This window comes from Rosa chinensis, chromosome 6, assembly GCF_002994745.2.
Source record: "Rosa chinensis cultivar Old Blush chromosome 6, RchiOBHm-V2, whole genome shotgun sequence".
Lineage (NCBI taxonomy): Eukaryota > Viridiplantae > Streptophyta > Magnoliopsida > Rosales > Rosaceae > Rosa > Rosa chinensis.
The window spans coordinates 62,170,923-62,183,595 of record NC_037093.1 but is presented as its reverse complement, the minus strand read 5'-3'; the positions used below and the strand labels follow the sequence as shown (position 1 = coordinate 62,183,595).

The 12,673-nt window shown below is 38.4% G+C and overlaps 2 protein-coding genes across 3 annotated transcripts; both read right to left on the bottom strand.

The window, feature by feature from the left end:
• Positions 1-820: 820 nt before the first annotated feature.
• LOC112174754 (probable GTP-binding protein OBGC2) lies at positions 821-4,850 on the bottom strand. Of its 2 annotated transcripts, XM_024312546.2 has the most exons (10): positions 4,579-4,849; positions 4,014-4,492; positions 3,755-3,846; positions 3,520-3,603; positions 2,994-3,071; positions 2,649-2,849; positions 2,468-2,575; positions 2,194-2,268; positions 1,895-2,097; positions 821-1,110 (listed from the first exon to the last, which is right to left on the bottom strand). In XM_024312546.2, the coding sequence occupies exons 1-10, from the start codon at positions 4,668-4,670 to the stop codon at positions 1,044-1,046; spliced, it is 1,479 nt and encodes a 492-aa protein (XP_024168314.1). In that variant the 5' UTR covers positions 4,671-4,849; the 3' UTR covers positions 821-1,043. The 2 variants fall into 2 exon arrangements, with proteins under 2 accessions (XP_024168314.1, XP_024168315.1); XM_024312547.2 differs by lacking the exon at positions 2,468-2,575 and having other exon boundaries at positions 4,579-4,850.
• A 2,346-nt stretch (positions 4,851-7,196) lies between these two features.
• Positions 7,197-9,884, bottom strand: LOC112172629 (glucose-induced degradation protein 8 homolog). Its single transcript, XM_024310031.2, has 7 exons — positions 9,657-9,884; positions 9,108-9,249; positions 8,845-8,992; positions 8,695-8,770; positions 8,497-8,608; positions 8,239-8,330; positions 7,197-7,586 (listed from the first exon to the last, which is right to left on the bottom strand). Exons 1-7 carry the CDS (start codon positions 9,687-9,689, stop codon positions 7,542-7,544), a joined length of 648 nt encoding a protein of 215 aa, XP_024165799.1. The 5' UTR covers positions 9,690-9,884; the 3' UTR covers positions 7,197-7,541.
• Between the last annotated feature and the right edge of the window lie 2,789 nt (positions 9,885-12,673).

Below are 12,673 nucleotides of genomic sequence, written 5' to 3'. Positions count from 1 at the left end.
ATGAATCTAATGCATTGATGTTAACAGAAAAGGTAATAGATATTAATGTTAAATGGAAAATTGATACAAGCACCAACAGAATTGACAATGCGAGCGAGAACAATGCGAGCGCGATGCAAGTGGGAACGATGTAAGCACAATGAATGATGAATCTAATGCGGTGATGTTAACAGAAAAGGTAATAGATATTGATGTAAGCACAAACGAAATTAGCGATGCGAGCAAGAACGATATAAGCACGATGCGAGCAGGAGCGATGTAAGCACAATGTGGATGAAAATGATGCAAGCGTCAACAAAAATAGCAATGTGAGTGCAATGCTAGCTTAAACAGAATAGCAATGTGAGTAAAGTGAACGATGCGTGCGGGATTCGAACATAAACGATGTGTGCGCGATTCGAGCGTACATAATGTGTGCGTGATTCAAGCGCAAACTATGTGTGCACAAACAGAATAGATGTTAATGCTGGCATAAACGGAATAGATATCAATGTGGGCACAAATAGAGATGTCGACCCGCCTGTGAAAGCAAATACCGATGAGACTACGAAAGGAAAAATGTATGCAAATGCGAACAAAATTGTTGAGACATATGGAAAACTACGATGGCATCAAGCAAATGGAAATATCGAACGGGAAATACAAACTTATCAGAAAACACAGACAAACCTAAAGTCTTATATAATAACATGTATTAGTATTGTAAATTTTTTTTAAATTATTTTTTTTCCGGCTGAGTATTGTAAAAATGTTGACAAAGCCTTGATATCAAGTTTATTAGGAAAATATTAAACAATAGAAATTCATTGCAAAATGGAAATTTCGAGAGTAGGATATCATTCACTATGTTGAATCAGTAAAGAAAGAGGATTATATTCATGATTTCACTATAATGTCTACTTCATGAACTATACATCTTCAACATATATACAAATAAAAATCAAAATTGTCTGACCTACCTATCTGAGAAGAACACCATGCAATAAAGGGCGTCTCTGTTCTACACAGATCTCATGGTTTCACACTCAATCTAATGCTTCATTTCAGTCGCGGCACATTCTCAGAGCTGCCCTTATCTCCTTCAGCATCTCATTAGTTCTGATGCCTTTCCTGAAAACCCAAAATAATGCAACTTTCTATTAGGTTGCTGCTATTGTACTACAAGTACGTAGAACTAAGCTGGGGTAGTTCTGATTAACTACTACAAGGTATGAACAATATACTAAACAGGGAAATCTGTTCCTGCATAGTAAAATCATTTACAGGGAGTGGAAAGTCCCTTTGTTTGGCTCTGCAATAAAAATATGTGCATTTTGTAGGTGCCAAGAGAATCAAGATAGCACTTGAAAACCCAAAATAATGCAACTTTCTATTAGGTTGCTGCTCTTGTACTACAAGTACGTAGAACTAAGCTGGGGTAGTTCTGATTAACTACTACAAGGTATGAATAATATACTAAACAGGGAAATCTGTTCCTGCATGGTAAAATCATTTACAGGGAGTGGAAAGTCCCTTTGTTTGGCTCTGCAATAAAAATATGTGCATTTTGTAGGTGCCAAGAGAATCAAGATAGCACTTGAAAACCCAAAATAATGCAACTTTCTATTAGGTTGCTGCTCTTGTACTACAAGTACATAGAACTAAGCTGGGGTAGTTCTGATTAACTACTACAAGGTATGAATAATATACTAAACAGGGAAATCTGTTCCTGCATAGTAAAATCATTTACAGGGAGTGGAAAGTCCCTTTGTTTGGCTCTGCAATAAAAATATGTGCATTTTGTAGGTGCCAAGAGAATCAAGATAGCACTTGCAAAACAGAAAAGACAGAAGCATAAAAGTATAAAACTAATAACGTGACAAAGCATCCCAAGTGATAGTAGAGATGAACTTACAAAACACTGACTCCTACAATGGCAATGGGACGTGGATAGTCTTCAATTCCTTTTTCCTTTCTGTCTCTACTAGGGACTCCAGAAGAAGGTACATCTGCATTTCCACCTTCGGTTGACAGTGTTTGAGCTGTATCTAAAGTAGATGGCCTATCACTACCGAGTCTCATTATTTCTTCAGTCAGAGATGGAAGCCTCTCACTTACCTGACATACAGATATACAAAAGAGATAGCAGTGACAATGAGATCATTTCAAAAAGCATTGTCCTTGCTAGAATAAATAAAATAAAAGTTCACAAACCTTGGGAATATCAATTTTATTCAATACCACAATGTATGGTCGATCGAGGTAATCAGGGTTATACATTCGCAATTCCTGGAAATTATGAAACCTATAATCAGTGCAAGATCAACATATTGATAACAACTCGAACTGCTTCTTGCCTTATCCATATCAAACCAAAATTATAATCAAGATTCTATTTCTTTGTGAATGATTTGAGTTTCTATCAGAGGGAATAGATTTTTGTATTACGTGAATACAGCACATAAATAATTCATAAGGGAACACATACTTCTTTGACGGTTCTGTAGTCATTAACAGGATCCTCGGCTGCTGCATCAACAACATGGACCAATAGCCGAGTCCTCCTTAGATGCCGCAAGAAGTTGCGACCTAGACCCTAAAGGATGACAGTTTGAATTAAGCAGCTTATAGCTACAAACATGTGGATAAATAAGCTACTAGACCATTACCTTCCCAAGATGAGCACCTTCAATAAGACCAGGTAAATCTGCCAATGTTGCTTCAGAAGTATACATCTGAGCCCCTAAACTTGGGTCACCATTAAGACGTCCTAGGTTCGGCATTAAGGTTGTGAAAGGATAATCAGCAATATCAGGTTTTGCAAGGGTAGTAGCTGCCAAAAGGGTTGACTTTCCAGCATTTGGGAGGCCCTACAACAATTGAAAGTAAGTTTTAACGGTCTAAAGAACATATTAATACCTTTGAGAAGTAGTCTTGTTCAATGATTTGGTTCTTCTCATCCCATGGAAGGCATATTAATATCAAAAATAGAGAAAACAGGAAAGAATACTTACAACCAAACCAACATCAGCAACAACTCGTAGAATCAACTCCAAAGTAAACTCCTCTCCAGGTTGACCAAGTGATAAAACCTGCAATAATCTACATATGACTATAAAACTTCTCTAACATATAATAGAGACCAGAATATGATTATTGCATACAGTTTATTGTTCTGATTGTACAGTAACGGGTAAACATCTGATTGAGCAGGAAATCCACCCCATTGCACTTGACTAGTTTTTTGAAACAATTACAGTTGAACCTACATTTACTTATGCTTCCGTTATTCCCTGTCTAAAAGTAACTATTGGGAGGAAAAGAGAAGTAACACCAATGTCACAAATCTCATTGTCGGACTCTATTTCTGGACAAACTAATAGAATTAGGCTTAAGAATGACAGTGATTTCTGGTATTACTAAACTCAACAAAAAGAAATACCGACATGACTGAGCTTAAAAGGTACTAAAAAGGCAACGAATCTCAATACTCATAATTCACATCGGAATACCAAGTGAGAATAAGCATGACCACTTTACCTTATCACTATCATCTCTCATCACATTAGTGGTCAAAGCCATCAACTTTTTCTTGCTACGCTCTGGCATTTCTACCAAGCTAATCTGCACAAAACCAAAGAGAACCAAATGCAAATGCACATCAATATTCAAATCAGTATTATGCAAAGATAGTCTCGATAATACTCAAACAGTTCTAAATCTGTACAGAAAATACTGAAAATTTCCAGTCCAATTAAGATGCATGATGCCTCACCCCTCCTTGTCCACCCCTCGCTACAAGGATTTCATCACCTGGCTGGGCTAGATCACGCAACAGCGTCCCTCGTTTCCGCTTCACGACAGTACCTAACATCAGCACAGATACATATATAAGCCAAATGCACATTAATCACATTCACCATCCTATCAACATAGTCCCACTAATTACTAATTACACTACAGAACATATCAACTCCGAATAAAACCAAAGATCTTCGATAAACAAAGTTTCCGAATTCTATTGTTGCACAAACCTACAGGCACAGGAATGCGCAGAGTTGGGGCAGCAACTCCATCTCTCAATTGGGAGGTCAAAACCCCCATAGCAGCCACATTTCCGCCGCGCTTGGCGTTGTACCTCCCTTTCTTGTGAAACTCCAGCAATGTATCTTCCTCCTCATCAGCATATATCACCACATCACCTCCATGGCCACCTGTGGGAAGAATGAGGGACCCGCCGAAGTCCCTCTTCAACAATCCTCTCCTCCTGGCCTTCTCCTTCTCAACCTTCCCCTGCGGCGGCTTAGTAGCTTTCTGGTTCGGCATGTTGAGGACCGCGCCGTGGCCGCCGTCGCCGGAGCGGACCGTGATGACGACCTGGTCAAAGTACTTGTGAGGCTCCTTGTTCAGGTTTAAAGCCGGAGACGGCGACGACTCTTTGGCTCTGGTGCTAAGTCGGCAGCTAATTTCAAAGTAACCGGTGCTTCTCAAATTGCCGGGCTTCCGGTCACACCTGTGTACAACAAGCGGTGAATTTAACGGCGTTTATAATTTGGTGTTTCGAAATGGAAAGCCGTATCGTTCAGAGAGATGTAGTACCTGAGAGGGAAAACGGTGCCGTATAAGGAGGATTTTTTACGGAAGAGATACGAAGTTGAAGTTGAAGTTGGTGTGGAGAAGAGAGACGCCATATCTGGGGAATAGAGTTGCAGAAGGAGAGCGGGTGAGGTAGACAAGCAGTGTGGCGGGACGGATAATCCTAATCCGAGCCCATTCACTCCAGCTATGCTAAAAGCATAACATTAACAACAAATCTGGTCTAGCACGTGCTATGGAAAATGATTATTTCTCCTAGGTTTGAATCCTAGCACCAGAATATCTTTTGCGGATTTCAGTCTAGTGTAGGAGTTTGTTAGTTAAGTATAACTAAAAACATATTGTTGACAACAAATCTGGTGTAGCACATGCTATGGAAAATGATTATTTCTCCCAAGTTCGAATCCTGGCACCGGAATATTTTTTTGGCAAAAGCACTCGGATTTCAGTATGGTGCAGGAGTTTGTTAGTTAAGAATAACTAAAAGCATATTGTTGACAACAAATATGGTGTAGCACATGCTATGGAAAATGATTATTTTCAGTATGGTGTAGGAGTTTATTAGTTAAGAATAACTAAAAGCATATTGTTGACAACAAATATGGTGTAGCACATGCTATGGAAAATGATTATTTCTCCCAAGTTCAAATCCTGGCACCGAAATTATTTTTTGGCAAAAGCACTCAGATTTCAGTCTAGTGTAGGAGTTTGTTAGTTAAGTACAACTAAAAGCATATTGGTGACAACAAATCCGGTGTAGCACATGCTATGGAAAATGATTATTTCTCCCAGGTTCGAATCCTGGCACCGGAATGTTTTTTTGGCCAAGCACTCAGATTTCAGTCTAGTGTAGGAGTTTGTTAGTTAAGTACAACTAAAAGTATATTGTTGACAACAAATCTGGTGTAGCACATGCTATGGAAAATGATTATTTCTCCCAGGTTTGAATCCTGGCACCGGAATGTTTTTTGGCTCAAGCACTCGGAAATCTAGTCATCTAGTGTAGGAGTTTGTTAGTTAAGTATAACTAAAAGCATATTGTTGACAACAAATCTGGTGTAGCACATGCTATGGAAAATGATTATTTCTCCCAGGTTCGAATCCTGGCATCGGAATATTTTTTTGCCAAAGCACTCGGAAAATGTTATAACACATGCTATGAAACTGATTTTTATTTATTTATTATTATTATTATTTTTTGCAAAAGCACTAAGATTTCAGTCTAGTGCCAAGTTTGAATCCTGGCACCAGAATATTTTTTTGCAGAAGCACTCGAAAAATGTTATAAGACATGCTATGAAACCAATTTTTTTTTTGTTGTTGCAAAAGCACTAAGATTTCAGTCTAGTGCAGCACAATTTTTTATCGGATAGTTAGCTGTTAGTAACTAACACACCCATGCAGTGGTATCCCAGCGCCAGGACACCTGCACCGACATTGAGGCGAAAGTTAGGCAAAACCAGACTAATCCACTGCACCGCAAACGCACGAACCCAAAGGGTCCCTCAAATCTGCTGGCCACAGGATGGAGCTGGGATTCGAACGCTAGACTTGGGGGTTCCAGAATAGGCCGTTCGACCAACACACCACACCATGTGGTTCATTTTTTACTAAAACTTGGATTTCAATTTTACCTTATTTTAATACAATTAAATATTTACTTTTTTTTGTTTTTTTCACATTGATTGATAATTAGCATTTATAAACTGGATTATTAATTTAAGATTATTGTTCTAGTTACATCCCAATAATGCCTTTAAAAAAAAAAAGACATACTATTGAGTCTTAATATAATTTCAGGACATTCTCTAGATACTTATTGTAATCAGGAGTTTAGGTTCAATGTCCCCCTTTTGTATTCAACAGTTTCATTAAGGGTTTTGATCAATTTACCACATTTTAAGAGTTTTTTTCCCATTTATCCCATTAAGTTTTTTTAATTCCCTCTTACCCAAAACACTCTAAGGAGGTCTTCCCTAATACCCCATTAATTTTTTTTTTAATTTTCTTTTTAATACCATTATACACCTTTGTTACTCAGAGAGAGAGAGAGAAAAAAAATGGAAGAGAGAGAAACCATAGGGGACTTCGCCGGAGCCCCGTCACTGGCCGTCAGAATCCGGCCAACTTTCACCAGATTTCGGTGACCGGTCGCTGGAATCCAGTCACCGGCCACCACCCACCACCCACCGGAATTTCTGAAAACCTCACCGGAAATGTTTATTGCCCCCAATAGAAGTCTATTGCCCCCCCCCAGTCTCTGGAATGGAAATTAATCTCTCTAAATTTAGACAAATAAAACTTTGATTAAAAAAAAAAAAAAGATTATATCAATTCAAAACGTCTATTGCCCCCCAAATAGACCTTTATTAAAGGTCTATCTATTGCCCTCCAATAATTTTTTCTTTTTTTCTATTGATCTACAATGCTCAATCAAACTTGTTGCTGGGATAAGTGGGAATAAAAATTTGTTGCTGGGATAAGTGGGAAACTTTTAGCCAATTTTAGTGCTTTGGGTCAAGAACCTTTTCATTAATCAAGACTTGAAGGCAGCTGCACTAGCCCTTTATTCAAAAAAAAAAAAAAAAAAATATTACATACATCCCAGTATGACGAGAAAATTACAGCATATCAAGTCATGTGACATTATAATTTAGATAGAGTACAGAACTATTCAAGTCTCAGAATAAGAAAAATACCATATGCAAGCCTTGCATTAAATCCACCAAAAAACCCCACATAAACAAACCCACTGGCACAAATCTTTAACCCAATTGTAGATTTTCTGTATGGCCAGCTAATCTGAAAATCCATTGATCACTACTCTCTATACAAGAAACAATCGGTGACCCCGACTCAACTTGCTCAACTTGTGGCAACTTAGAAGCAAACTTGCTGAACAGTAAGACTTGAAAGCTCATCAACCGCAATAGCTCCTCGCCAGTAGTACTTGAAGCATTCCTCCATTAGCTGCTAAGAAAATCCTTCAAAGAAAATGGTTGTGACCCATTCTGCAAAACCACACAGTAAATAGAGTGAGGAAGCATTTTCTAGGAAGTTTCTCCTCCTAATTATGTCCTAGTTATCTAAAAGGATGGAAAAGGCACTGACATGCACACAAGCACAAGCACAAGCACTCATGCACACTCAGAGTAATGGATGAATATCGATATATAACTGTTCAATTTATACTCATGGAATCAGCAACTTTTTTCCAATCACCATCCTTTTCTAAGCATACATTCTCAACTTCCCTTCACTTTTTGGGTACAAAAGTGACCATGTCCCCAATAGCTTTGGTGCCTACACTTCTGGCAATTTAGAAGCCAATAAAACCATCTACATGTTTCCTCTCAATCCCAATAAAAACAAAATATTGATGAATTCACTGTGACTACCACTCAGTAGAATGAATCTTTCATTGTGTTTTGACAGACCCATTATTTGTCTCTTCATAACATATGTACAACAGAGTGAACAAGCTGGCACCCAACTAAACACTTTGAGCCTTACACAAAATAATCCAACCACTTATAGAATCATGCAAACATTAATTTTGACAAGTCAGAGAAGGGCAAATGAGAAGTGATACTTCAGCTCCAAACAAAGCCAACCTCAAAAGTTAAGCAAAAAACTAAAGATTAATAACAAGCTGCATACTACCTTGGCATTGTCTTCACTTATAAATTGCTTAACTGCTGTTGTCTGTTGTATTAGCCTTTCCATTGCTGTATAACTGGGAAGGTTTGAATGTGCTAAAAAACCAATAAACAGAGTAAAAGGGACTAATTTAGTAATTGCTTCAATGACAATTAACAAAGTAACAAGTTACACTATATCCAAGGAAACAAATATCTCTATGGCAGCATAGGAGCAGATACAGTGTATATAAGCATGAAGGGAGTTGGGTAGGTAACAAACCTAGAATTGCTCGATTCAAACTATCTGCAACTTGCTGCCGATAATCCTTGCTAAGCAAATGAAACATTGGGGATTTCTCCGGCTCTTCGTAAGCAAGAAGAGCCATGAAGTCCTAAAGCAAAAACAAAGTTCAGCTTCATACTCACATACATGATTACAAAGTATAGCCGGGAAAATAGTTAAGGTTTTGAAGCATACTTCGAGTTTTTCAACGTATTTTTCCACCTTCCCAAATGGGGTCAAATTGGTCTGGGCAAATTCCAAAGCTTCTGTGCTGCCAAAGAAATAACAAATTATAAAAGCCAAAAATGCTTAATACAAGCTTTGGCATATTGTTATTTAGCTCACCATTTTCTAGAGCAAACAAGTTCAACAAAGTGAAGGCTGAGAAGATCAAAATGCAAGTCTTTATTTTTCTCTAGTAAGTCATTCGCCAGCTGTTCTGTCAGTTCAATCGCCTTAAGAGCATTCCCCTCCACTGCACAATGATAAATCCCTAAGAAGAAGAAGAAGAAGAAAAACATATGCTTAGCACCCTCATCAATCAAGCACTACAACATTATCTCCAAGTTAAAATCAAATGTGAGGACATTCGATAAAAGATCACCTACTTTTCCTTTTCTCCATATCATCAATGCAATCGGCAGGCTGCTTCATCCCCGTAGAAGCAACAAATGACTCCACAGTTTCTATATAACAGTTGTGCACCAGATATGATAGGACAACACTATGAGTGTCGTTCTCATTGATAGCCTGTCATTGCACAAACACAGAATCACCATCATAAACATAAATGCACCGCGGAAAACAGCATTAATATCAATCACGAAAGAAAAGTATGTATAGTTCGAGCTCAATATCATAATCAATGCCCCAATTGGACCCCTCCAGTGAGAAACAAGACTATAAATCCTAATTACTCATTAAGCCCAGAAACACAAGTTAATCAGCAAAAGAAAAGCTGCATTCTTTTTCTCCAAAATTTAATCTTTATCAAACCAGGCCAGTACTATGTAGAAAATCACGAAGTATAAACAATAAAACCACCCAGCTCTACAAGTCAACGACCAAACCTGATGTAATCAAGAACAGTGATTGGGAGTGAAGTTGACCCTGAAAATTACGATACCCCAAAACTGAAAACAAACAAGGATACTTACAAGTTGATTGTAGTTACTAGGATCGACGTCCATGATTGACTAGAGGGTTTTGAAAAACCTTGGGTTTGAAGACACAGATGGGTTTAGGGTTGCTGGGTTCGTGAGGGCTTTGGTCTGTCTGGGTGTGATCTGGTTCCTATTTGTATTATCCAACTCCAACTCCAACTCCAACTCTAAACCGCTACCAGTGAGGCTCTGCTGTTCTAGGGGGCGCTTGCACACGTGCCTTCGGGTTCGGTTCTATTTATAAAGGGCTAAATATTAATCATATGTTTTTCTTTCGTTAATTAATTAGTAATGTATTATTATCTGATATCTTAAAAACTCGGTATCAAATATCTAGCAATATTAGTCTTCAGTTTATATAAGTATAAACGTTTTTGAGTTATTGAGATTAAATTATGTTGGTCCAATTAAATACTTTTCCTCCATAATTCACTCCGTACTTAAACCTGTTCATTTACACATATTTTGCAGTTAAACAAAAGTTACAAAAAAACATTAATACTAATAACATTTTATATATTATCTTTTTACATTTGACTATTTGTCTAATCATCACTAGCCTCTTAACACACGCTTACGCAGTTACGCGTGCGTCAATTGGCTTTGTTTTACGTTTTTTTTTTTTTTAAATATTGGTTTAGATAATTTCTTTCTTCCTCAAACTGCAATAAAAAATAAAGAGTAATACAGTTGGTGAACTTGTGGTAAATAGCAATTGGTGATCCATTGCTCACACGTCTAGTAAAAGTTTATAGTCTTGGAGTTTTAATTAACCAAGGGCAATTACAGGGTTTTTGAAAATTTAACCTTAAGCCTTATTGGCTTAATTAATACTGATATGTAATCAAGTAAATGAATAATGTAGGTAACAATTAAGAACATCGTTATGAACCATTCGTTCCTTGATGCATAAAGATCACTAACAAAGCACTAACTTCAATGACTTTTTTTTTTAGAAGAAAAAGAAAACAATTACAAACAGAATCCTTTAAAGCATCTAAAATTAAATTGATCCCAATTAAAAGTCGAGAGGGTAGCAAAAGGAAGCTGAAAGGGCTTCTTTGTTGTTTTGTTTTGAACGTGATATTGACATAATGTTTTAATAATCATATTTACACAGTCACCAATAACTTAAGATTTTGATGTCACTCATTTTTTGAATCAAAGATTAAGAATTGAGACTAAAATATTAATTTTTAAATATTTTAATCTTGACTCTTAAAATTAAATCTAATAATAAGTAATTACAAAATTCTTAATTACCTGATAATCGTGTGAACACTACTTTATCACACATACATGATACAACTCTCTTTACCCTCATTTCACTGTTTTCACACTACCAAAATATGTCATTGTTATTAACTTCTTATCATGATGGATATAATCAAATAAATCACACAGTTTTCCTCTCTATGCAGTAGTCCTCCCAAAAAGAGATAAAAAATTTCTTTGGGGCTGTGACCACTTACCCAATTTTAGACTCAAAATTGCCCACTTACTCCACTAAGAGTTTTTTAACCCCATCTACCCAATCCAACAGTGTGTGACAGTATTGCCCTCATACACACACTCTCTCTCTCTCTCTCTCTCTCTCTCTCTCTCTCTCTCTCTCTCTCTCTCTCTCTCTCTCTCTCTCTCTCTCTCTCTCTCTCTCTCTCTCTCTCTCTCTCTCTCTCTCTCTCTGGACTCCCCTTCTCCCCAATCTCAAATCCGCCCTATTCTTTCTACCACTACTACTGATGTTTCTACTTCTCCTCCACCTGGCCAGCGACTCCGACACCCAGCAATCGGCGCAGACAGAGACCTGGTCGGCGGCAGCAGACAACGACCCGGACCAGAGGGCGGCGCTGCGGTACTCGGAATCGCAATCCCGGTGGACTCGTCGCTTGTACTGGCGGCAAGAGAAGCAGTGGCCGAACGACGAGTCGTTGAAGCAGTAGGAGCAGAGCTCGGTGGATTCGACACGGGCCAAGCACTTGTTGCAGAGGAGGACGATCCGCCACTCGTTGTAGAGAATCTGAAGCTTGTTGTTCTTGGAGGATTTTGCGAGGTCGACTCTGAGGTGGCAGCAATGGCACTCCGTCAGGTTCGGCAACTCCTGAGTTTTCTTCTTCATCTCACTGCTCGTCGTCGTCATTGAAATTGAAGAAGCCCCTTTTGCTTTGGAAATTTTGGGGAAGACGACCAATTTAGGGATCCCTGTATTTAATTGATACACCAACACGACGTCGTCTTGGCTATTTTTTATTTTTTTTTGAATGTCTATTGGATTGGAGGCCAATGATCTACTATCTGTTCAACAATGTAAGTAATCTGACATTGCAATGTAACTGTGGGGTTTGTTTGATGGTCTACTGGGGGCAGTAGACACATTATTGGCCCCCAGTAGACTTTGATACGAGGGACAGGGATCACTATAGTGTGGTGTTTTGATAAGTTACATGTTGTTTTCTGTGTATTAAAGTCAAATTATTTGTGAATCCTACAAAAAGGTGCATTTTTGGTGGTCTATTGGGAGGCAGTAGAAACATTGGACTTTGTATTGGGGGGCAATAATATGATTACTGGGGGGCAGTAATATGATTATAAATTGATCAATTGTTCCTGTAGTGTATTTATTTTGGTTTTGGGAGTTCATACAATTCACTGGATGGCAATAATATGATTTTTGGGAGGCAATAATATGATTACTGGGGGGCAGTAATATGATTACTGGGGGGCAATAATAGCCGGATTCCGGATTCCAGTCATCGGTCGCCGGATTTCGGTTACCGGTTCCCGGAATCCGGTCACCGTTCGCCGAAGTCCGGTCACCGGTCGCCGGATTCCGGTCGCCGGAGACCGCGCCGGCCACTAGTCACCGGAGCACAGCAAGGTGGAAGGTGACTTCTCTCTCTAAGTGAGAAAGAAGGAGAGGGCAAAAAAGTCTCAAAAAAAAAGAAAAAAGAAATAATTGGGTAAAGGGGAAATAATCCCTTAGAGTGTTTTGGATAAATGGGGTTAAAAAA

Coding starts and splice junctions, on each gene's coding strand:
- LOC112174754 (XM_024312546.2), bottom strand. CDS start 4,670: ATGGCGTCTCTCTTCTCCACACCAACTTCAACTTCAACTTCGTATCTC. Junction 2,576..2,648: donor AAGGTGCTCATCTTGGGAAG/GTAATGGTCTAG, acceptor GTCATCCTTTAG/GGTCTAGGTCGCAACTTCTT. Junction 2,098..2,193: donor ATAAAATTGATATTCCCAAG/GTTTGTGAACTT, acceptor TCTGTATGTCAG/GTAAGTGAGAGGCTTCCATC.
- LOC112172629 (XM_024310031.2), bottom strand. CDS start 9,689: ATGGACGTCGATCCTAGTAACTACAATCAACTT. Junction 9,250..9,656: donor CTAGTAACTACAATCAACTT/GTAAGTATCCTT, acceptor GTGCAATGACAG/GCTATCAATGAGAACGACAC. Junction 8,331..8,496: donor TTTGAATCGAGCAATTCTAG/GTTTGTTACCTA, acceptor TTGGTTTTTTAG/CACATTCAAACCTTCCCAGT.